Genomic DNA, 24,231 nt, shown 5'->3' with positions numbered 1-24,231 from the left:
ACAATGTAAATGAGCACACTCATGTGAGCATACAGGACCTGTTTTATTACCGAATGGATATCCACACCCGACATGTATCGGACTGTACACGGAGAAGCTATTGCGGTTCGGAGTCCAACTCCACAGGTTCTCAAGTGCGGGATGTGGAGTCCGACGTGTCGCACTCGCGTCTCCGATCCCAGCCAGTGCGGAGACTGCTATCTACAGATCTACTCCTTGCCTACTGTATCATTCACCTACTGTATCATTCGGTTAGGAATGAATACGGGAATAATTCAGGGAAATAATGAGATACATACCGGCCACTATCTCCTCCCGAGGATAAGAACTAGAAGCGCAACCCTGCCCTGCACGTTGGTATCAACATACGATAACAATCAATCGACACTCTGTTCAGTTCCCTGTTGAACACCTGTTTCTTCTAGACAGACATCATGCCTGAGCAGATTAATCTTCAATTAGGCTGGCCATCACCCTCCCTCTTCCCTGCGTTAGAATTATTGACCTCCGCGTCGGAAGTCTTACAGTCTCCGAAAAAGACGTCCGCAGCGCTCATTTATGGACCCGACGCTGGGTATCAACCCCTGCGACAAGCAATCGCGAGCTGGTTGACCTCCATTTACTTGCCAAAGGGATGCATCTCGTATGACCGAATCTGCATCTCCAATGGCGCGTCGGCAAACCTTGGGAATATTCTTGCAAAATTCACCGAACCAGGATACACCAAGAGGATCTGGATGATTGAACCGAGCTATTTCTTGGCCTGTCCAATCTTTACAGACGCTGGCTTCGAGGGCCGATTGCGTGGTGTCCCAGAAGATGACGAGGGGCTAGACGTTGAGTTCCTCCGCTCAAACTTACAACGCGTCGATGCGGAAGAGCACCAAGAAGCACCCAAGCTCAAGACTGGACCAAGATATGGACATCTGTATAAGCATGTCATCTACGCTGTTCCCACCTTTGCCAACCCGAGCGGCAAGACCATGTCGCTCCGACGGCGGCGTGAACTTGTGAAGCTGGCTCGCGAATTCGATGCGCTGGTGGTTACAGACGATGTTTATGACGTCTTGCGGTGGTCCGAGAAGGAAGATGCTCCTCTTTCCGAACTCGAGTCCGTGCCGCCGAGAATTGTCGATCTAGACAGGACTCTTGATGGCGGACCACAGCATGAGTGGGGGAACGCAGTGAGCAACGGATCCTTCTCCAAGATTATCGCGCCTGGTGTGAGGACTGGCTGGGCTGAAGCGACGCCTGCATTCACTCTTGCATTATCTCAAGTCGGTGCGACTCGCTCCGGCGGCTGCCCTTCGCACCTCGCAGCGACCCTTGTGTATGAGATGATCGCGACTGGCTCGCTCGAGAAACACATCGTGAATAATCTCATTCCGACGTATCGCTCAAGATACTACGCCATGTTTAGAGCCATCAAGGAACACCTGATTCCTCTCGGTTTCTGCGTTTCCACAGGGAAGCCCTACGAGGCGTGTCCCACCTCTAACGGCGAAAGAAATGGTCATTCCAAAATGAATGTGGTAGCTGGTGGCTACTTCACCTACATTACCGTCCCACAGGATCTATCGGTCAGTGTGGGAGAGTTGGCTGCCCTGGCTTTGGAAAGGTATGACTTGAAGTTTGCGTATGGTGGCATGATGACGGTGGAAGGCGACAAGGAGAGTGCCGAGAGGGCGTCCCGAGGGTTTGGTAATGGCATTAGGCTGTGCTGGGCGTGGCACAATGAAGAGGAGATTGTAGAGGGCATTCAGAGGCTTGCCCAATTGACTAGAGAGGTAAAGGCAACTTGATTATCTAAATTGATACGTTTTATTCCATTGTGAGGTTCCTTCCGGTAACCAAACATGTAATCCCACGGTTTCCTCCTCCAATATATCTGTGGCTGTTTATGGGCCTCATTAAGTGAAAGTAGGTTTTGTCACTCAAAATATAGACCTAAACCGGTTCTATTTAATATCACGTCTAGAGTAGAGTAGAACATAATTTGTGATTCTGGGCTTGGAGGATCCCGCGCAACCAAGTCGACAGTCCAACCACAATACGTGTCTTCTTTCAAGCTAAATATCAATGCCGCACTACCAATGATCTCTTGGACTCTCAGATTCCTAACTCCCCGACTCATACACTCATACACTCATACACTCAGATTGACACGGTCGTTCTTCACGGCCCAAATGACCGATCGATCTCCCAACCCAACTTAATAATCATGATTCCGACCCTTAAACGGATGGACCCACCCACAGATGGAGGCCCAGACCGGGCTCGTGATGAGCCACACGATGAGGGTGAGTACCACAGTCGAGACGGACCTGACTTGCTCCTCCTTGGGGTGGCGTTTGGCGATGACGTAGAAGATGGCGTCCAGGACGCTCGACGGGAGGCCAACGAAGATGAACAAATTGAAGAGCAGGAACAAGATATTGAGTTTACTTGAGCGCTCGTTGAAGGCCGGCACGCCCAGCGTTGTGAAGGCAAGGGGCTTGGTGCCCACGATGGTCCCGGCCACCTCCTCCAGCGGCGCCACGCCCATCAGCTGTGTGATGAAGATGAGTCCGTACGAAAAGTGCACCAAGAACGAGCGTATGGCCAGCAATATTTTGAGGTAGGTCTCTCTTCTCTTCTGCAAGAAGCTTTCCGTTCCCGGATCCTGGTAGTCTCTGTCGCATGTGACTCGAAAGAAGCGCTTCTGGACGTCGGCGGTTTGGAAATAGAATTGCACCTCGAATACAATGTGGAGAGCCTTGTTCAAGTCGAGGGCCTGGTTTTTAGTCAGTACGGAGTGTAGAGGCCATTCGGGGGTGGAATCGCGCAAGGAGGCCAAACTGACCTTGAATAACCAGCTCTCATCCCTTTTGTAACCACTCTTGTCAGCGTTGTTTTTTTTCTTTTTCTGTCCGGCTTATAATACTCACCTAGGACCGGAGGGATACTTGATATCCTCCCCGGCGTTCCGCGCTTTGCCCCAGAGCGCCCAGACGTAGATAAACACGACCAAGCTCAGGGCAGCCAGGTGCCTGGGTATGCGGCGGTGGTGAAACATGCCCGAGCCGCTAGGATACTTGCTGCAGAATTCTTTGCGCCAGACCGGGCGGAGCGGTGGCTGCTCGTGGCGGAAGTACTCGCTCGCCTCCTCCCTGCTGTAGATCCCGTCTCGCACGCACCGCAGCACGAGGGCGACGGAGATGACGGCGAGCAGGCAGCTGAGGAATACAGAAAGAATGAAGAGGACGCGCGGGCTGTACACTACCTGGCACATGCGCGGCGTCTCGACGGGCTCGGCGAGGCAGTACCGTAGCCGGCACTGCGGCACGCGGTATATACTGGTGGTGTTGGACACCCAACGGTCGTCGTCGGCCCGGTAGTGATAGCACAGGTCTCGACCCGGCATTGGGTCGAAGGTATCGGGGTGCTGGGACGCCTGCCACGCAGTATTGTGACGCTTCAGGCTACCCCTCGCCGAAACATGCGCCGACAGCGATCCGTTGGTCGCCCACTCGTTGGCCTCGGCGGGAGACAGGAACGTCACGTCCCAAGGCGACGCGTTCGACTTGTCCAATTTCAGGAACGGTGTCTTGAGCGGTTGTCTTGTATCTTTGTACGCCTCCAGATACTTGTCGGGACATAGGGCGACAAGCGAGGACGAGGCTGACTTCAGCCGGTAGCCGGGGAAAACGCTGGCAGCCAGGGCCGAGTTCGAGCTGTTGCTGTCGCTATCGCTGTCATAGTCAGTCACCAGAACGAGCGTCCTGTACCGGGTGTAGAGGGCTTCGTTGAACTGCTCGACGCAGCTAGCGCGGGAGAGGTTCTTCCAGAGCGTCGGCCCTTGGTGCAGCCGCCCAAGCGAGCGGTTCAGCCCACTGGAGCCACCGTACTCGGCCGGCCACTGCAGTTCGGGCGACGGCATGGTCACGGTCTCCTTGAGGGAGGCGTAGCGCGTCATGTTGACGCCGGCCAGGTCAAATGGCCTGCCGTCGAAGAAGTTGGTGGACACGAGGACCTCGTAGGCGTTATACGCAGGGTACTTTGTGAAAACTAGACTATTGGACCTAGTTGTCGTTAATAGGTAACTTATAAGCTGTACTGGCACGGAAGGCAACCAGACCAGAAAACAACAATAATAGCAGACTTACAAAAAGTACAAAGGTAGGGATGCGCCCAGCAGCACCACATACATGACCTTCCGGGGCCAGCTGACGTGGCAGAAACCTCTACCGGATTCGACGCCCAGGTACAGCCTGCCCTCTGACTTCTGGTACGCGGCCGGGCTCGGCGCCAGAAGACCGCTCCGGAAGTAGGCGACGATGGCGGCCACGACGCCGGTGGCGGCGTTGACCAAGAGCAGGAACATGCCCTTGCTGGTGGCCGGCGACTTCAGGTCCTTGCACATGCCGTTGGCCGTCGCCTTGAAACCATACTCGGCGGCGTTGTTTGACGGCTGGAGGCCGTACGGAAGCACCCAGAGGAAGAGCGCCAAGATGTTCTCTCCCGGGCCGCGGAGGCGCTTGCCCGGCGTGAAGGCTTCATGCTGCTGCTGTTCCGTCTGCCCGGCCGATCCTGGAGAGAACCTGTCGCGAGCACCGGTTCTGTCTTCTAGTCTGATGTCCGTAAGGAGCGGAGACGACAGAGACTCGGGCGGAGGAGATGGAGATGAAAATTGAAGTGGAAATGGCCGACGCCTATCTTGATGAGTGGGTCTGTAAGAGGTGGTTCTTATAAGCGGTCTGGTGTACATTGTGTCGGCATGAATTCGGTCTCCCACGGGGAGAAGGCTGTCGTATGCAGCGACGCAAGTAACACGCAGTAATGCGCCGAATTGTTGGAAGAAGAGCTGAGGGATGGAGAGAGGGTGAGTTGAGAATTGAAGAGAGAGAGAGATAAGAAATAAAGAAAATGATAATTAATTTTATCAAGACAGTCAGGCTCTGAGCAGGCAGCCGACCTCGGGTAACAACTCAAACAACAACGAGTGGCGTCGGCAATGTTCCCAAAGCAGTCGAAACAAAGCCCGCACAGCTTCACAGTCCGCCCAACTGTTGGGCAGTTAATTTGCCAAGCTGCGACCGTGAATTGCCCCGTCAGTTGTACACGTTGTTTGGTTGTATCATCAGACTGCGCCTGGTTGGTTACAGACGCTGCCCCTGGTCCCTTGGCAATGTGGCAATGTGGCTGTGCCATTTGGGCACATTTATCCATTTTTTCGTAATCTTCGTTTCATCAATTCACCGGGGCTATGTATCCTTGGCATTGTGCTTTTATTGCTGCATGAGAAGTATTTAGTTAGAGGGGCCGATGTTGGGGGCAGGACTGTCATGGCTTATATAACTTTTCCGGCGTGTATCGTATCAGCTGTATGCAGCAGCGCAAGCAATAACGTGACAGTCCCAATTGATGCACTGGAGTTTAATGATATCAGAGCTAGCCTGTCATATAAGCCAATACTTACAGGAGCTGCTCCTTTCAAGTCATTAGAAGGTTACGCTTTTTCCGCTCTTGATGTATGACTCTTGAGACTATCAGTGTTCCGTTGCGCCCTTAGACAAGTTGTTGCAGCAATTCTTTTCATTTCCCTCATGTTCCTTTTTTGTCCTGTTATATTTTAAAGTGCTTGGAAAATGCTTTGAACCTTTAGTCAAGCCGCCTCTTCAGCTGGTCGCGGCCGAATGCCCTCCTTTCAGCCCGAACTGTAGGGTAACCCAGACCTGTCGCCAACCCTGTCCACACTAAATGCATTTGTCCACCAAGAAAATGCGACAGGATTTACTTACAGCTGAGCCGAAGCTGAGCCGGCAAGCAAAGGCCATAGACGCGGCCACCTGTGCTATGTAAGTTACGTGTCGCTTGCGTTTCGTCCCATACTACCGCACTATCAACGAGCTATTGGATTGTTTCCCCCTTGATGGGACACAGCTACATCTACGTATACATGGCTTCGTCTTTATCTCGGCCAGGTGTGTGTGGCCTCATCGGACCGGCAAACTCCGCTTCGGAATGTCAAGTCCGATGACACCAGCTAGCGAGGGTAACAAGGCCAAGACCCAACTCCTCAGTCTAATCATCTCCACAATTATCGTTCGGGTTGCTCTCCACCCAGTGATAACGTTGGCGCAAGCCGTCAGAGCTGCGTTAGGGCCGTATCGCCTGGTCTAGATCCCTACCAAGTTAGATATCTCCCGTTCAAGGTCAAGTTTAGGTGGGTGGCCAATAACACCCGTCATGTGTATCCGGACAGGATTCTCAGTATATATTCGTAACGAGCCCTCTTTTCTCCATTCCAATCCACCTTTTCACAACTAACCCAACTCCACCGACACATTAAACTCTTCACTTTTCAACTTCTCATTGACTTTCTTGCCACCATGTCAGACGCTCTAAATGACGTCAAGCATGACCTCGCGACACCCGGCGAGCTAACCAAGTCATCTTCACTCAGCCAGGGAGACATGGGCCCTCACCATGGCGACGACGTGGACATTGCTGCCCAGTACGCCAATCAGCTCGAAGGCGAGAATGCGTATACGCGCAAGGAATGGGTGCGATTGAGATGGAAACTCGATCTGCGCCTTGTTCCCCTCTTGTGGTTCAACGTGACTCTGGGCGCCATGGACAAGGTCACCACTGCAACAGCTGCGCTTTACGGGTTCCGCGAAGACACGGGACTGACAGGAGACCGCTATAGCTGGGTCGGCAGTGCTTTCTACGTGAGTCTTCGCAAGATTCAATGCCTCGGAATTGATGCTAATTGAAGCCTTAGTTTGGCTATCTCTTCTGGTGTCTCCCCAGCGGCAGTCTGCTCCAACGGTTCCCCATTGCGAAACTCCTATTTGTCGTTCAGCTTGTCTGGGGAGTAATCCTCATTGCCACCGGATTCGCCAACAACTTTCCGACTCTTATTGCCCTTCGCGTACTCCTGGGCGCTCTCGAGGCCCCGATCGTCCCTGGCAACTTTCTCGTTCTCGGCATGTGGTACACGCGACGAGAGCAGCCAATCCGAACTGGCCTTATGTACACCGGTCTTTCCGTCTGCTTCACGGGTCCTATCGGATGGGGCATCGGATTCCTTGTGGGCGAACACCAGTGGCGCGCTATGTTCTGGATCACTGGAGCCATGACCATCGTCTGGGCCTGTGTTATCGGGCTCCTCCTTCCGGATAACCCTGTCAAGGCCAAGTTCGTGACTGAGCGCCAGAAGGCCATCGTCATCGACAAACTCCGTGAAGACCAAACCGGAGTCGAGAACAAGACCTTCAAGATGGACCAGGTTATTGAGACTCTTCTCGATCCCAAGACCTGGCTGATGTTCCTATTCAACATTTTTATCTCTATTCCCAATGGCGGCCTGACCAACTTTGCCCCTCTTGTCATCAAAGGATTGGGATACACGTCTCAGCGATCAACCCTTCTGATGATGCCAACTGGAATCATGCAGACAGCTTCTTCATATATCTGCAACGGTTGCGTTTTCCTCTGCGCCAAGTACATTCCTCACAAGCAGTGTCGCGTTGCCTGGGTCATCTTCGGCATCGTCGTTGGTCTAATCTCTGCGACTTTCCTATATACGCTTCCCTTGGATAACTTCAACGGTCGCCTAGCTGCGCTATACATGTCCTATTTCTACCTCGGACCTTACATCGTGGCTCTCGGTATCAGCACAGCCAACACTGCCGGCCACACTAAAAAAGTCACCACCAATGCGCTCATTTTCATCGCCTACTGTGTATCCAACATTGTTGCGCCCCAGTTTTTCAAAGCGCACCAGGCCCCTCTTTACTCTCTTGGAATTGCGGCAATTCTGGGCAGCTACATTCTGGCCATGATCATGATTATTTTGTACGCTACTTATTGTTGGTGGGAGAACCGGAGGAGGGATGCTATCGATGGGGCGGCCGGAGAGCGAGTCCACGCCGACACTGATTTCCGCGACTTGACTGACAAGGAGAACATTCACTTCCGATATGTGTGGTAGATTGAAGATTGTTTAGGTGTTGAAGTTGAAGAGCCTTGATCTTAAGATGTCGTACCTGAAATTTTTCATAGTTGAGAACTGAATCGATTTATTACCCTACTCAATCTGACCGAAATCGGCTTTCCGTGCTCACTGCCGTGTACAAATTAGACCTTTAGCTAATCGCACGGGGACCTCAACTTCGTTAATACAAGACTTCTTCTTCACAGAGTCGGGGAATGGGGCCATGACTCCACTTTCGAGTGTCGCGTGCTGAACATCGTTGAAGCCCTGAAACCGGGGCGCCTTGTAGTTGGCAATGGCGACTGCGATCTTCCCGATAGAGTCAAGAAACCTACAGTTTCCCAATCCACTGGGGGGTGATTTTCTACCAACATGAGCTTAAAGCCCGCTAGGCTTACATGTAATCTAGCCGCAGTGTGCAAATTAGGCCTGGTGTGTTGGTTGGCCGCAAACACTGCCCCTGATCCTTCGGCAACCGAGAGTATGAGCAATCTCAAAACGGACTAATGATATTACCTGTTTCATTAATCCATCGGGGCTATGTATCCTTGAAATCATGCTTTTATTGCTGCATATGAATTAGTTAGAGGGGCTGATTATGGGAGCAGCACTGCCACGGCTCATTTCCATCAGTGCATTTAGCCTCGCGACAGTGTCGATCGTACTTGATTAACCCCGCACTTCCACTTCAAACTGGATCAATCTTGAACTGACCACTTCCAGTTGTGAAAGAAAAGGTCAAGTCGCATGTGCGCCCTTCTGCTCCCATAGCTAACGGGTGATTTCACAGACACGACGTCAAGGCTCCACGTCAGTATTGGCGAGTATTGGCGACCATGTCAAGCGAAGATCAGAAAAAAGAAACAGGTATGTAGACATAAACACCTCCGTGGGATTGTTTTCTTAATCGTATTAGACACATCAGACCTAGAGGTCGCCATCCCTTCCGAAGCGGATGCGAGATATTTGAGGGATATCCAAACCTGGAATGCTTCCCTGCGCCGTTATATAATATGGATGTTTATTGGGAATTTATTCCAACTTTATTCACTTGGCTGGTTTATATATAGTAATCGCTGGAACGGTTGGGGCAATGCGATGCTTGACGATAAAATAAGGGTGATGAACCCTTTTATTATGCTTGTGTGGCTCGGTATGCTCGCTCGGTATTATAGATCCCTCTAGTCTTCTCTAATGAGAGACAGCAATTAATATGGGAATTATCCTGAGATGAAACTCATGCGAGGTCTTAGTCAGCATGGGTGTGCTGGTGGAGAAAATGCCGCAGATCCGTGGTATAATGTGTTCTGTAATAATGGCAGTAATTGTTACAAAATCCATGCTTAAGTAACCTGCCCCCAGATGCCACATCGGCCTTACAATCTAGTTCTTCGAAAAGAAAGAAGAAGCAAGGCAAGGACAAATCAAGCGTAGAATGTCTCACCGGCACTCGTGTGACCGCTGTCGTCAGCAAAAGGTGCGATGCGTTCGAGATCAGTCTCAAGGAGCTTCCTCGGGCATAACTTCCGTTGCTCGGTGCGAGCGGTGCACGAAAGCGGCCGTGGATTGTGTTTACAGCTGTATGTGTTGCTCCATTCTATCCAAACCATCGGGCTTTGGCTATTTCACCTAATTGACACCATGCCATCCTACGACACAGTGAGACAAAGCTACAATCGTCCCTCTGCTCAGTCCTCGGTTCGAAGAGACACCAATGGCGACCCTAATAACCCGAGTAGCTCGTCGTGGTTCGCGCAAGGTCTGGGCGGCGTGTTCTGTCCGTTGGCCCAGGGCTCGGGACCCGACTTTACCGACATGACGGGACCATTTCCTGGCGTTGGTCATGGCAGGGACGCAACCCTCCAGCTAGTTTCTCCATCCTCGCAGTTGAACTTGTCGACATCACCATCGGCGGCAGACGCGGTCGGTGAGAACCGGGACGTCCGGGCCATTTCCACCAGCCCATCAACCATCGACGCCCTTTCCTCGCAGCTGATGGCCCTGAGCCAAAGGGCCATGCAGGCTACGCGCCGTCTTGTCCATCCAGGCGGCGTGGCCCCGACCGTGTCATCGCCTGAGATGAGCGAGATGTTCGAGGACGCAAACGCCCTAATACGCATCATGAACAATATCACCGTGGACTCTTCGGATGACTACGGGCTGGTATTCTTAGCCCTCGCTTCCCACCAACATCTCCTGGCCCTGTTCAGATCCATCTGCGAGGTCATACGCCAGTGTCTAGAAACCATGGCCTCGGGCAACGAGTGCCAGGAACAGCAGCGGGGCCTACACCATAGTGACGCAGGGCCATCCTCAGTGGCCCAATTCGTCATGGTCCTCCAGCTGCTGCTGCATCTGATCGACCGCATGGACCGGAGCCTCCAAGTCAATAAACTAGTGGATTGCGACTTAGAGTCATCCGACAGTACTCAGGTCACCCCCAACGCGAGTCCTCCATTGGTCGAGGGAGGAGTGAAGAATAGAGCAATAGGAAGCCCCCTACCACATGGCAGCCTTCCCATCGTTGCGCAGTCCATCGTTATGTCAATACCAGACGCGCACGAGAACCTCAGGCAGGTCATTCGGGAGCTACAGACAAAGATAGAGCACTCGGAGTTTCAATAGCGGAATAGAGGATGGGTGTCAGGACCACATGGTGGATGTCTTTATGCTCTATATGTACAGACAGAGTAGCTTACACGTGGGTTCTCTCCTTAGGCGATTGATATAGTGACCAGGACTGGCGCCATTTACGTGAATATTCCATGCACTGAAAGGATATCCTAGCTATAACGCTACCTCCGTACTTTATTATCCCCGCCCGAGTCGCATTGTCTTTTCTTTGAGGCCAACCACAGTTCAAACTTGACCCCTGTCCCGTCGCTGAGCGGCTTGATGTTGCCCCGAATTCTCCGGCTTCCAGCAATCTTTTTTTGAGCCCCACCACCGACTCCGAGCGGATCGATTTTGCCCCGATTGCTCCAAGAACCAACATGGAATACTCGCGCCTACACCCCCTGGCTCCGACTCAATTAATATTGTCCCGACTCGCTTTCTGACAAATGTCTACTGCTGATCACGAAATTGCCTTGAGCTATGTATTTAAATACTCGTTTCTTTCCGCCGTCAAGGAATCAGCGATAAAACACTATTCTCGCCGACCCTTCTTACTTGAACCTGCTGGGATAATACAAATTGGTTTCTCGCCTTAACAATGGCTTCCACAGACAATGCCGAAATGGCCACTTCCACGCACGACAACCGGACCGATTCCGAGAAGGCTGCCCAGCTGGAGTCCGCTCCCGGCAGCGAGACTGAGCGGGACATGGAAGACGCCAGGGAACCGGTTTCTGGGGACAAGACAGACGACGCCACTTTGCAGGATGCAGGTCCCCCTGATGGCGGTACCGCTGCATGGCTGGTCGTCTTGGGAGCATGGTGTTGCTCCTTTTGCAGCCCTGGTTGGATCAACAGTATGTGTTTTCTTTTTCCGGGTGCCTGTAGGTGACATCCATGAACGTCACGACGGCTAACGATCATGCTCTCTTACCAGGCATGGGCACTTTCCAGGAGTACTACCAAGTCGGACCTCTACACAACTACTCCAGCAGCACGATTGCCTGGATTCCGTCGCTCCAGCTCTTCTTCCTGTTCGGCTTGGGGCCCATCGTCGGCAGAATCTTCGACATCTACGGACCGAGACCGCTCATCATTGGCGGGACCATCTTGCACGTCTTTGGGCTGATGATGGCATCGTTGGCGAGGACGTACTATCAGTTCCTCTTATCACAGGGCGTGTGCAGTGCAATTGGAGTTGCGTGTTTATACTCGCCGGGTAGGTTCAATGTATCACCTCTTTCTTGGAATGTATCAGGCTGACTGTATCCTGCGCAATGAAGCGCTTACTACAATAGCAACCTGGTTTGACAAGAAGCGCGGAGCAGCCATGGGGATCATGGCAACAGGCTCATCGGTCGGCGGTGTCATTTTCCCCATTATGATCAGCCGCATGATCAAGAGGAACGGGTACCCCTGGGCCTTGAGGGCAGCGGCGTTTCTCATCCTCGGTCTCCAAATCATTGCCTGCTTCACAGTGCGCCAGAGGACAAAGCCCGCTCCCAAGGAGTTTTCCGCCAAGCGTTTGGCTGCCCCGTTCAAGGAGTTCCCGTTTGCCATCTTGCTGCTGGGCATCTTCGTTCTGACCTATGGCATGTACATCCCCATTGACTATCTGCCATCACAGGGTTATCAGGAGGCGCACATGTCGGAGGACATGTCTCAATACTTGGTGGCCATCTTGAACGCTGCGAGGCAAGTTGACACCAGCCCCATTTCTGTCTTTTCCAAACGCTACGGGACGCTGACAGTTCCACGCCAGTCTCTTTGGCCGTCTGGGTGCCGGTTATGGGGCCGATTTGATCGGAAGATGGAACATGTTCATCATCGCCTGTGTCGTTTCTGGAATCTCCAACCTCGCCGCTTGGATCCCCGCCAAGACCTCCTCCATCACCATCGGCTACGCCATCATGTTCGGTTTCGCCTCAGGAGCCTTTGTCTCTCTAGTCGGCGCCCTCCCCCTCTCTGTGTCTCCCGTGCCCGAAATCGGCTACCGGATGGGCGTAGTCTTCCTTGTCATCTCGATCCCCTCTCTCACCATGGCGCCCATCGGCGGAGTCATCCTGCAACATGCGGCCAACAGCTGGCTGGACTTGAAGATCTTTGCCGGTGTCATGTGCCTTGCAGGGTCGGCAATTATCCTCGGGTCGAGGCTGCTCTATACCGAGAAGCGATTTTTCAAGGTGTTTTGAGGGCGAAGGGCGCCTTCATGAAATCGCTGACGGAGGCGAAGGAAGTCAGAGGGCTACTTGGGCATGAGACGGTTAGATCTGGAGCTGGGGATATTTGAATTTTTGATCATCACCTGCTTCCAATACGGACATAGTCCTGCAATACTATCGCTCTTACTGATGCACTCCACAATCCCCAGAACGCTTCTTTACAAAAGCAATACGATGAGAGCCAGACCAGAGCAGAATGTACATTCGTTGGGAGTCTACTTCAACGACAAGCTCATGTCGAGAACATCTGTTGGAAATCACTGCGATGTAAATACAGATGATGAGTATTGTGCACCCTCTTGGTCTTCGCTCTCGACCAACGTGGCTCCCAGGATGAGATTTCCTCTTCTGTTCTTCCTGGCAAGGCCAAAGCTGCAAGCCGACATCACCGCAACCAGTGGCGTTATTGCCATTGTTGACCTGGGTAGATAATTAATTACAAGAAAAAAAAGAAAGTGCATACGTACAGTGAGTGCTTTATTCTTTACGAATAATACCGCAACAACTCGTTAGAAATTGTTGTCACCAGCTCGCCCAGGTTGGTTCCTTCAGCGGCCCTCCATCCGCGAATGAACCCCCCTATCATAAATGGGAAATAGTGCTAGAGACAATTTATCCTAGTTAGCAGGCATAAAATACCTGCGGGGAACCTTGCTAGTCGGCTCGGGGCCAAGTCTCCATTTCACGCTAAGATTCGTATCTTTCGGACTCGAGTCCGATTCGCAATCGGACTCTACTGTGCGACGTCGGTTTGCAAGGCCTACGCCAGTGAGATGGACTCTCAACGCCGTTGCGCAACGTCAATGACGGCTTCGCACTCCGCTTTCCGCATTTAGAATATTGTCCAGGGCTCTTCAACAATAGACAGATCTTGGATAGGTTTATCTAGCTTATTAAGAACAATCGCTTTCATGATACCGTCTTGGCTCGCTCAATTGTTCATTCACCACGGCATTTGCGCTTCACCCTTCACTATGTCACCCACCAGCACTCCCACATCTCGCATTCGCATCGCCATAGATCGGGGTGGCACATTTACAGATTGTCTCGGAATTGTGCCCGGAAAGCCAGATATTCTTGTCAAGCTGCTGAGCAATGACCCAACCAACTATGCCGATGCTCCGACCGAGGGCATCCGCAGGATTCTCGAGTCCGCGACGGGATCTTCCCTTCCCCGAGGAGAGCTGATTGACACAAGCGGTATTGAGTCGATTAAAATGGGCACGACGGTCGCGACAAATGCCCTGCTGGAGCGAGCCTCAACGCCTTGTGCTCTCGTGGTAACAAGAGGCTTCAAAGATCTGTTGCGCATCGGAGACCAAACTCGTCCAAAGTTGTTTGATCTGAACATCCGGAGGCCTGAGACTTTATTCCGAGACGTTCTTGAGGTTGACGAGCGCGTGACGCTCCATGATTCATCCGAGGACGCGACGAGTCTGGCCGACCCTGAAAGACATGCGTTTGGCCTCAAAACAGGCATCGGAGGGGAAGCCATCCGAATCTTACAACCCCTAGGTAATTCCAAGTCTTTACTTCTAACAAATTTCAGCTATGCTAACATGATGCACAAGATATTGAGGGTGCGAGAACAGGACTACAGACTATTTTCGACAAGGGTGTGAGGTCACTAGCCATCACGCTTCTTCACTCATACACCTTCCCTGATCATGAGCTTCAGCTCGCCAAAATCGCAGAGGAAATTGGATTCACCCAGATATCTCTGTCCTCGCAGATCTTCCCCATGATCAAGGCCGTGTCAAGGGGCTACTCGGCCACGGCGGATGCATACTTGACTCCTCTGACAAAAACATACATCGACAGCTTCCGCCGAGGATTCGTGGGCAATCTTGAAGATGCCAACGGCGCTCGATGCGAGTTTATGCAAAGCGACGGTGGTCTTGTGGGGTGGCAGAGCTTCAGCGGGCTCAGAGCTATCCTGTCTGGTCCAGCAGGCGGCGTGGTGGGATTCAGCCGAACGTGCTATGACCCGAAACGCCGCAAACCAGTCATTGGATTCGATATGGGCGGAACGAGTACAGATGTCTCTCGATATGCCGGAAGTTTGGAGCACACCTTTGAGTCTATCACGGCTGGCATTACCATTCAGTCTCCCCAACTCGAGGTGGACACTGTTGCAGCTGGTAAGTCATTCCCGCATAGTAACAAAACTCTCTAACTTTCGTTAGGTGGTGGAAGTATTCTTTCCTATCGAAATGGGCTATTTCTTGCCGGCCCCGAGTCCGCCGGAGCCCATCCCGGTCCCGCGGCGTACCGCAAAGGCGGACCTCTGACGGTGACGGATGCAAACCTGGTCCTCGGCCGTTTGCAGGCCAAGTATTTCCCCAAGATCTTTGGTGCCGAAGAGAACGAGAGCTTGGATTACGAAGGCTCCAAGGCGGCCTTTGAAGAACTTCTGCAGAAAGTCAACAAGGACCTTGCCGCCACCGGTGCGCCAGCGAAGAGTGTTGAAGAGCTAGCCTTGGGGTTTCTGGAGGTGGCCAACGAGGCCATGTGCAGACCAATCCGGTCTTTAACTGAAGCCAAGGGCTACAGGGCTTCAGACCATGAACTTGCCGTATTTGGCGGTGCAGGCGGCCAGCATGCTTGTGTAAGTACCAATGTACGGTGTGATGCACCAGACACTAATGAGAAGTAGGCCATCGCCGCTAACCTTGGTATCAACCGAATTCTCATCCATCGATATTCATCCATTCTATCCGCCTATGGCATGGCGCTGGCTGATCTGGTCCATGATCTCCAACAACCATACTCTGCGGTCCTTGGAACCGAGATGGACGAACTAGACTCCCGATTGAAGGAGCTGGAAAAGTCAACGGAAGAGAAACTCGTCTCGGATGGTGCTTCTGTGGACTCGCTCACTTTTGAACACTTCCTAAACCTTCGCTACATGGGATCTGATACCACTTTCATGATTCCCAGGCCTGAGAGCGGTAGCTGGGCGGATGCATTTACAGCCGAACACAAACGACAGTTCTCCTTCATCATGGCCGGCCGAGAAATCCTTGTCGAGAATGTCCGAGTCAGAGCGACAGCCCAGAGCTCAGCTGTTGAGCCAGTGTTCAACCTCGAGAAGCAGTTGGCCGAGTCTCCGACGGCGGCAGCCTCCAAAGACAAAGTTTCCGACCATGTTCGACTCTTCTTCCAACAGGGATGGATGGACGCCCCTTTATATTTCCTTGGATCTTTGGAGACTGGTGACATGGTTCAAGGACCAGCCATCATTCTCGATGACACACAGACCATCGTCGTGAGCCCAGAAGCCAAGGCCATTATTATGAGCCGCCATGTCGTCTTAGAGCTCTCCCGCAAAACATCTCAGTCGGCTGTGGAGAATATTTCAGTATCCGAAAAGAAGGTCGACCCAGTTCAGCTCACCATCATGGGCCATCGATTCATGAGCATCGCCGAGCAAATGGGACACGCTCTACAAAAAACCAGCGTGTCGGTTAACATCAAAGAGCGTTTGGATTTCAGCTGCGCTCTTTTTAGTCCGGATGGTCGACTGGTTGCAAACGCACCACACGTGCCAGTTCATCTTGGATCCATGGAACAAGCCGTCATGTATCAGCACGAGAAATACCTAGGCCAACTTCGTCCCGGAGATGTCATCGTTGCCAACCACCCTATTTCTGGAGGAACTCACCTGCCGGACATTACTTGCGTCACACCCGTCTTCGACAGCGCTGGCAAGGAAGTAATCTTCTACACCGCGTCAAGAGGTCACCACCAAGAGATTGGCGGCATTCTCCCAGGATCCATGCCAGCGGGAAGTGTCGAGCTTTTTGAAGAAGGTGCGGCTATCATCTCGGAATTCCTCGTCCGCGATGGTGTTTTCGACGAAGAGGGCATCACCAAACTACTCCTGGACGACCCCGCCCAGTATCCAGGGTGCTCCGGTACGAGGAAGCTCGCCGACAACATTAATGATCTGAAAGCGCAAGTGTCAGCAAATGCCAAGGGCGCTGCTCTGGTCTCGGAGCTCATTGCGGAGAACGGACTCAGTACGGTCCATTTCAACATGCACGCCATCACAAACAATGCTGAGGCCTGTGTGCGCGAGTTCCTCCTTCGAACACACGCGGCAACAGGAGGAAAACCGCTGTTCGCCCTTGACCACATGGATGACGGGACTCCTATTCAGTTAGAAGTAACCATCGATCCTGAGACCGCCTCGGCCCATTTTGACTTCAGCGGCACTGGCGAGGAAGGATACCATTCCTTCAACGCGCCCCAGGCAATTACGCGTAGTGCAACGCTATATGTCCTGCGATGTCTGATCAACCAGGACATTCCTCTCAACGAAGGCTGTCTTCGTCCACTACAATTCACTATTCCAGAGGGTTCTATTCTTAACCCGTCGCCTACGGCTGCTGTCTGTGCCGGCAACCCCATCACCTCGCAACGTGTTACCGACGTTGTGATTAAGGCATTTGCCGCTTGTGCTGCAAGCCAAGGCGACTGCAACGTGGTCTCATTTGGTATTGATGGCAACATCGATCCTACTACCGGGTCGCTCGTTCCAGAGACTGGCTTTGGGTTCTGCGAAACCATCTGCGGCGGCAGCGGTGCAGGCGACGGGTGGCACGGCACCAGCGGCGTCCATGTACACATGACCAACACTCGCATCACGGATCCAGAGATTCTTGAGAAGCGTTATCCGGTTGTACTTCGTGAGTTCAGTATACAAGACGGCTCCGGCGGTCGGGGTAGATGGAACGGCGGCAACGGCATCCGGCGTGCATATGAGTTTGGTCGGGACATGGGATGCTCTATTGTCAGCGAGCGCCGAGTCACACGTCCGTATGGAATGAAGGGTGGCGAGGATGGTAAATCTGGCGTCAACTATGTCGCGAAGGGCGGCAAGAATGGACGATGGTGCCGAGTTGGCGGGCGGAAAGATTTCAAGGTTGCCAAAGGAGATTGGTTTGTAATCGATACACCCGGCGGAGGCGGATGGGGTAGTCCTACCGAGGGGGGCTCTGGCGCAGAGGAGGTTAGGAGAAATGGTGTAGATAGGACATTTGCGACTCAGTTCCAACTAGCTCAAGAGACGAGCTTTTGAGACTTGGATTTATCATAGAACTTTAAGGGAATTGATAGAGACGCATGACACTTTTGATACAGACGCATGACTCTTACAGACGCATGACTTTTACAACCCCCGATTGGCTAATCCCAGCTCTGACCCAGAAATACTTTTTGACAAAGGCGGTGTGACTTGCTCTCTTAACACAACTGTATTTTTGCTTGAAGTCTCTCTAGTGCTCTATAGCGCAGCGTATTAGGGCGTCTTAAAAGGTCTTGTTATTAATGAGAAGATTCTCGCTCTATTTGTGCTCGTCTGACGCTCTACTTTCTAACCACAATAGAAGGAAGAATATCCTCATCGCTATCAACTAGCTCCCATTGACTCCTTGTCCTCCGGATGCTAGGTTGCGTCCTCCGACCGCTGGCACGAACTCCTGTTGTTCTTCCAGATCCAAGGGTAGCTGACTGACTACGTGTCTGGCGCTGGGTCGATATGCTGACCTGAATACTGGCCTGCGTGTTACTCGCTTGGCTTGCTTCTTGCGAAAGCCTGGCGAGTGTGGATTTATTTCGACTTCCCGCTGGCCGACCTCGTTTACGCCCTGTGGGCTGGCTTGCCGGCAGGCTGGTCAATTGACTCACGCTTTGGCTGTTCCCGCCGATAGCCAGTCTCGCAGGCACAGGCTGCGAAGTGTTCTTAGGCCTACCACGAAGAGCAGTGGCAATCTTAGGGTCAAGAATCCGGCGGTATGGATCTTGAGATGATGACTCCCGTAGTCGCCAGCGTTGATGGACATCATATTTGGTGAAAGGCGTCGCAGAACCCAGCTTCGCGTAGACTTTATGACAACAAGGTATCCCGAGCTCGATAGAAACCGAGCAGTTGTCGTTACAATCTAGGAGAGGCTCCGGAAAGGGATTCTTACCGGTAGGCATCGCCTTGCGAGCAATACGGTATTGCTTGTTGATTAGCCCAAGCCCCTTTGATGAAATCACTGTTCGTAATTCACCCAGATAGTCTCCGCTCGACCCTAGGTATTCGCGGGCGGTAAGGACCTCATCCTGCGCGCAAGCATCCTTAAAGTCACGTTCTTGATCTCTCATCATGTCCTGCATCGCCTCGACAAGTCGATATAAGTGGCTCATACCGTTCAAGAGATAGCTCTTGATGTTGTTGTTGCTCGCTTCCGTGCCGGAGGTGACGCGGATACCAAAGTTGCGATACTTGCGGATGAAGCAGCGTGCCCACTGGGCCCTAATAGGCAAGTACGTCCCATGGAGATAGCGTAAGATAGCTCGCTGGTCATCAAACTCTTTACAAAGGTCTCTCCATGCCTTCTCATGGGCGTCCTCGGTCTCGGCGAAGAGAACAAGCTTCCACATTATGAGAACCCCTCTGTAGCTATGAGGAACCTCATCACTAGTCGGTGCGTAGACGAGCTGCTTTTCTGTAGCGCTGAGCTCAGTCTGTGTCTGAGGGGTAGAGTTATCCCACTCGCTATTGTCAGGACTACTGCTGCTCTCCCAGTTCTTGACCCACTTCTGCTTCGACTTAAGCAAGACGTTTGAATTAATATGGTAGATGCATAGTTGTTGCTGCACGTCAGGAAATTGATCGTTGAGGGCAGCCTTCATCGAGTTATCGAAGTCGGTGATAATGACATCGGGCTGCCTAATAGAGTGTTGCTCTATAAGTTGGCGAATGCTCTCAGCGAGGAACTGAAAGCCTTCTCTTCTCTCATTATCAATCAGGCCGAAGCCAGCGTTGAAGACGGTCCCAAGACAGGTCTGGCCGGTAGCTTGAAATAAGGGAAGTTTGAATCGGTTGGTGCTGTATGTGTTGTCGAAGCTGAGGACCTCGGGGAACCGCTTCCACATCTGGATGCAGTAGGGAAATGTCCAGACAAGACCAAGCAGACGGTTCGGTTGATCATCGGCCCATTTAACGAGGTAGGGAATCTCCATCTCGTCGAAGAGCTTGATCAATGCTGCAGTAGGTGTATAGCCATTTAGCTTATCTCGGTTAATGAGTACGCGGGCGTTATAGATATCCCTCTGAGTAAATGTTGATTCGGGATGTTGCTCTTCGACTATAGCTCGAACATCGCGGGCCCGGATGCCGACTCAACGGCTTGTCGACTCAATAGTTGCTCTGACTGGTGTAGTAAGTCGTCTGTGAGAAGGGTGCGCAGATGATGTGATACTAGGTCTATGGTTGTGTTGACTGTATTCCAGGTTCGGATGTTGCCGTAGAAGCCACTTGCCCTCCTCTAGAGCCTCTGCAATCACCACCCACTTACAACCACACTTACGGGACTTCCGCTTCCGAAGACCAACACCTTTGCTAGCTTCTGGTTCCCCATAGCGATCGCATCGGAGTGATAAACGGATCTTTCTTCCCTTATATGAATACGTATTATACTTAGAGATGCCGAATCCATTTATTTTAGCAAACGAGGTTACTGACTCGATGAGTGCTTCGACGGTTGGGAATGGGTCGCCTGGGATCGGTGGGTTTGGGATCGGGTCTGGGATCGGGTCTGGGGTAGGCGATAATGATATTGATTGAGGTAGTGATACTTGCGGAGGCCGGCTTGGTGAACCTCGAGGCGGAGAGTATGGGGGAGGGGATTCGTAGGCGTCTGAACTAAGTGGCGACCAGCTAAATCTCTCTCGCCATGCGCGTACTCGTTCGTATGACCGGGCAAGGTCAATAGTCAGTCTCCGGCCCTCTCCAATCACCTCGCGAACCACCTTCATAACGGATTCGAACTCGGCTCTTGTTGCGGTCGGGGGCTGTTGGATAGACTCTGGTGGGTAGTTGGAAGGCAGAGGATCGATTTCAGGCCCTGGGATAGGGGCTCTGACTCGCTGGTGTCGCATTCGCCTCGATAGGAAATCATTTTGAAGGTAAATCTCGTGATCGAAACGTAGATCCCATGCAGGCTCGTGGAGGCCCTGCGAGCCATGGGGCTGTGGAATTGTTGAGAAAGTCTGTAGATAAGATACAAAGAGATTGCCCAGTATATCTTCATCGCCAATTCCATAGTATTTACCGATGCTCGTCGCGGTACTGCTGGTCGCAGTGCTGCTAGCAGAGGGTGGTCGGTTCGTAAGTAGTGGAGGGCTAAAACAGGGTTGTTGGCTTGTTCGTTGTCGTTTTTCGCGGTGTAATTGATCAATAGGGCTAGAATTTCGCGGCCTACGAAGCCCTCTACGTCGTTCAGACGGTGCTGGTCTTAGTGAGAACATCGTAGAGATAATAAAAGTTGTCTGTTTAAAGAAAGATGACGTGTCCCCGCGTATGAAGGTCGAAATGTATCAAGGTGTGAACGGCCTCTAGTAGCTGGATTCCAGCTATCTAGTCCAGGATGCTATTTCCATCAAAGATGAAGAAGAAAGAAAGAAGTTCCTAAGTGCCCCTGAGCTGTGGAACGATTTCTCATCCCTGATGCGCACGAGCCGAGTACGTCTTGCGGCACCGCCGCAAGGATATGGGCCCTGGCCCGTGACACAAGGTACTTAGAGTATGGGCGGCAGAATCCTAGTGTACTAACAAATATAATTTTGACGAATCATAGCTCTAGAAAGTCATGCGTCTGTAAGAGTCATGCGTCTGTATCAAAAGTGTCATGCGTCTCTATCAATTCCCAACTTTAAATATTATATTGCTCAATTAAATATGATGCACGCGACGAGACAACTATTGATTTGAGATTACAGAGTCAAATTTGAACAGATAAGATATGAGGCTATCTACTCTGTGAAACGGGACTAACTCCGTTAATGTTATCAAAGATTCTCCCGCCCAGGCACCCTCTAGCTTGACAGCAAGGAAGCTTGCAATGTATTCAGCGGCGCCACAACGGCTGGCCCTATTCGGTGGGGTTAACAAGCGAGCTGTGATATGAGAAGGAGAGTCTGGCATACACTTCATTTCTTGAGGCACACTGGGATAGGCACTTCCGGTTCACGGGGAATTGATGACTGAAGACCCAAACGGCAGAATACTAAGGGTGTTCTTGAGTAAAAGAATTACCAAAGAGTAGCATCCAAAGTTCTCTAATATCTATTCTCTCATAACTTGGAAAGTCACCCAGGTCTCGTATTCCCAAAACGCCACGCGCCACGCGACAGCGCTAGCAGATGGCCTAAATTGCTTATTGATGATCTTTCCACTAGACTCTCGAGACTATTGATTCGCGCATCCAATGCGAGACTAGCACTGAAATCGAAAATGGCCTAGTCACCGTCTGGCCAGATTACTCTTGCTTATTCGGCAGTAGTCAGGGGTATATAGAGATAGAGCCAAGCCCCGTCCTTCCAGTTCTGTGATTCTCTCGTAGTCAAATCTCAATATTGCGGCTTCTCTCTATCTCGACGACAAACGACAATGCCCTCGACCAAGGCCGTCGCCATAGCCGTCACGGCGCTGGCTGCTTCTGGCATCAACGCAAGCCTATGCAAGCCGGAGACGACAACGACCACGCCAACCGAAACTCCGACCACCACCCCGACCCCAGCCTGCGACACGTACGGGGTTCTTGATGACATCCCCTCCGAGGTTACCGTCTGTGGCGCGTATCCTGGCACTATCACTGACGGGGTCGTCATCTCCGACAGCCCGGCGTCGTCGTTCTCGGATTGCGTCCAGAGATGTGTCGAATCTGACAAGTGTAAAATATTGTCCTACGATTTCCCTGGCAGCGAATATTACTGCCGCCTCTACTCCGAGTATACCCTCACGCCAGAGACGGAATATAACCAATACTACGAGCGGCCATGCCTTGGGTGTTCGCGAGGCCGTGGAGGGGGCCGCGGAGGTCGACGTCGCTAGATGCTGTTGGCGTTGATATTTTTGGCAATCAAAGTCATGTCTTCTGCAAGGGGGGAGTTTTGGTCGGTTCAAGGATGATTCCCGAGTCTATTTCTGTGTCTAACGCATTTGGTCTGCAGCAGTGGTAGCTGGGCCGACATTGTTTAATGAGTATATGCGAGGCTCTGCTATCTCATAGCTATATCCGCCTCGGCAAGGTCAAATCAGTTGTTCGCCTAGTTGCCTGTTTACACGTGCTCATCAAAACCCTGTTATTTCTGTTGGATTTTATTACGGTCTAGTGACGATGAGAGTGAAAAGTCGATACTGCAGATTCGAGTAACGAAATGACAGTAGTAATAATGCATGATCTCCTTACGCCATGCTATTCAGAAGGTAGCCACTCCTGAGCCAGAGCGTAGGTTACTAAATCTAATATTTTGATTGTGGGAGAAGTCTTTATTGCGGACCACACCCGTCCGTAGGGTAGGGGCTAGAGGGATAAGCGATGAGAAACGGCAGCAGAAAAGCTATTTCCTGAGGGTAAGAGATACTAGGAGCAATTGATCAATTATCTCTGAATCTCTCTAAAAGGAAGAAAAAGGGAAATATCGATAGGATCCGCTGCAACAGCTATAGTAGAATGGGCGTACTGGGACTAAAGATGTCAGATTAATTAAAGAAAGAAAAGGCGTGCAGTGTTATTTTTCAAGCAGACTCAACGCCTTAAGTAGGGAACTCCTAGCTAGCTGGAGGTTTTCCCTACTGTATTAAACTCCAGGTGGACCGATGGCTCCATCACAATATGTAACTTACTATCGGCGAGGGTTATTTATTAACGCTACTACACTTCAGGGTAAATAGTGAAGCGCCCAAGGGGGAGGCCAAATTTAGTTGAACGCCTTCGGTGCCTCCAGTCTGTTTTTTTTACTCAAAAATTACCCAACATGGATATTGCCTACGAAGCGTCCCAAGAAAATAAATCACAGCACAGTGAGGGATGGACTTGAGTTTGTGATGATAAGAATGGATAAGAATGGATCTGACTAATGTATAAGACCGGGTCAGGTTTGTTCCGGAAGCGAAATCGATGTCATAGTATTTGGTGCATAGGTTATCGGGGATCAACCACGTTTCGTCCCTCGATGCGATAATTGACAGTTTGATTCCTGCGGCCTGAGTGAACGCCCTCGTTCACGAATGAGTCAAAGTACTTTTGAACCAACAACTTTGTAACCAACAACTTTGGAACCAACAACTTTGGAACCAACAAGGACCCCACATAGAGGGGCACTCGACATAACTCAGGCCCAAAGAGAATGGTTTAGGCTCATCTAGATGGAGTCTTCTCCCCTGATTGATTGATTCCTGTCATCGCAGCTTCCTGATAAGGTCAAGCGAGAGCTGCTGCCTGGACTGGACATGGATTGGGTTCCATCAGCCAGGATTTGGACTCGGCGATGGTGTGCTTCATACTCCGATGCACCGAAATGGCCGACGGAAACCGACTTGCAACCAACACTTATATTCTCGCGGTTTTCGACAGA

At 51.7% G+C, this 24,231-nt stretch overlaps 8 protein-coding genes across 8 annotated transcripts; 6 read left to right on the top strand and 2 right to left on the bottom strand.

Annotated features, from left to right (window-relative positions):
• Positions 1-434: 434 nt before the first annotated feature.
• Positions 435-1,802, top strand: BGZ61DRAFT_498661 (putative aminotransferase; the record flags this gene model as incomplete). The annotated part of the gene is made up of 1 exon (XM_046251299.1): positions 435-1,802. One exon carries the CDS (start codon positions 435-437, stop codon positions 1,800-1,802), a length of 1,368 nt encoding a protein of 455 aa, XP_046097429.1.
• Positions 1,803-2,212: 410 nt separating this feature from the next.
• BGZ61DRAFT_366146 (uncharacterized protein) lies at positions 2,213-4,747 on the bottom strand (the record flags this gene model as incomplete). The annotated part of the gene is made up of 4 exons (XM_046241658.1): positions 2,213-2,773; positions 2,843-2,864; positions 2,928-4,082; positions 4,146-4,747. The coding sequence occupies 4 exons, from the start codon at positions 4,745-4,747 to the stop codon at positions 2,213-2,215; spliced, it is 2,340 nt and encodes a 779-aa protein (XP_046097428.1).
• Positions 4,748-6,455: 1,708 nt separating this feature from the next.
• Positions 6,456-7,978, top strand: BGZ61DRAFT_365941 (MFS general substrate transporter; the record flags this gene model as incomplete). Its single annotated transcript, XM_046241642.1, has 2 exons — positions 6,456-6,713; positions 6,767-7,978. The coding sequence occupies 2 exons, from the start codon at positions 6,456-6,458 to the stop codon at positions 7,976-7,978; spliced, it is 1,470 nt and encodes a 489-aa protein (XP_046097427.1).
• Positions 7,979-9,311: 1,333 nt separating this feature from the next.
• On the top strand, positions 9,312-10,703 carry BGZ61DRAFT_122120 (uncharacterized protein). Its single transcript, XM_046237044.1, has 2 exons — positions 9,312-9,561; positions 9,642-10,703. Exons 1-2 carry the CDS (start codon positions 9,417-9,419, stop codon positions 10,604-10,606), a joined length of 1,110 nt encoding a protein of 369 aa, XP_046097426.1. The 5' UTR covers positions 9,312-9,416; the 3' UTR covers positions 10,607-10,703.
• Positions 10,704-11,195: 492 nt separating this feature from the next.
• On the top strand, positions 11,196-12,789 carry BGZ61DRAFT_484217 (major facilitator superfamily domain-containing protein; the record flags this gene model as incomplete). The annotated part of the gene is made up of 4 exons (XM_046249583.1): positions 11,196-11,454; positions 11,535-11,776; positions 11,856-12,296; positions 12,349-12,789. 4 exons carry the CDS (start codon positions 11,196-11,198, stop codon positions 12,787-12,789), a joined length of 1,383 nt encoding a protein of 460 aa, XP_046097425.1.
• Positions 12,790-13,793: 1,004 nt separating this feature from the next.
• On the top strand, positions 13,794-18,125 carry BGZ61DRAFT_559316 (Hydantoinase B/oxoprolinase-domain-containing protein; the record flags this gene model as incomplete). The annotated part of the gene is made up of 5 exons (XM_046255755.1): positions 13,794-14,334; positions 14,391-14,960; positions 15,006-15,427; positions 15,476-17,833; positions 17,982-18,125. The coding sequence occupies 5 exons, from the start codon at positions 13,794-13,796 to the stop codon at positions 18,123-18,125; spliced, it is 4,035 nt and encodes a 1,344-aa protein (XP_046097424.1).
• A 64-nt stretch (positions 18,126-18,189) lies between these two features.
• Positions 18,190-19,251, bottom strand: BGZ61DRAFT_366161 (uncharacterized protein; the record flags this gene model as incomplete). Its single annotated transcript, XM_046241659.1, has 1 exon — positions 18,190-19,251. One exon carries the CDS (start codon positions 19,249-19,251, stop codon positions 18,190-18,192), a length of 1,062 nt encoding a protein of 353 aa, XP_046097423.1.
• A 2,977-nt stretch (positions 19,252-22,228) lies between these two features.
• On the top strand, positions 22,229-22,838 carry BGZ61DRAFT_461824 (uncharacterized protein). The gene has a single exon (XM_046247220.1). The coding sequence runs from the start codon at positions 22,262-22,264 to the stop codon at positions 22,703-22,705; it is 444 nt and encodes a 147-aa protein (XP_046097422.1). The 5' UTR covers positions 22,229-22,261; the 3' UTR covers positions 22,706-22,838.
• The last annotated feature ends 1,393 nt before the right edge of the window (positions 22,839-24,231 follow it).

Source organism: Ilyonectria robusta (genome assembly GCF_021365365.1).
Source record: "Ilyonectria robusta strain PMI_751 chromosome Unknown BGZ61scaffold_29, whole genome shotgun sequence".
Classification (NCBI taxonomy): domain Eukaryota; kingdom Fungi; phylum Ascomycota; class Sordariomycetes; order Hypocreales; family Nectriaceae; genus Ilyonectria; species Ilyonectria robusta.
Note: the sequence above shows the minus strand (reverse complement) of the source record. Positions and strands in the feature narration are given on the sequence as shown.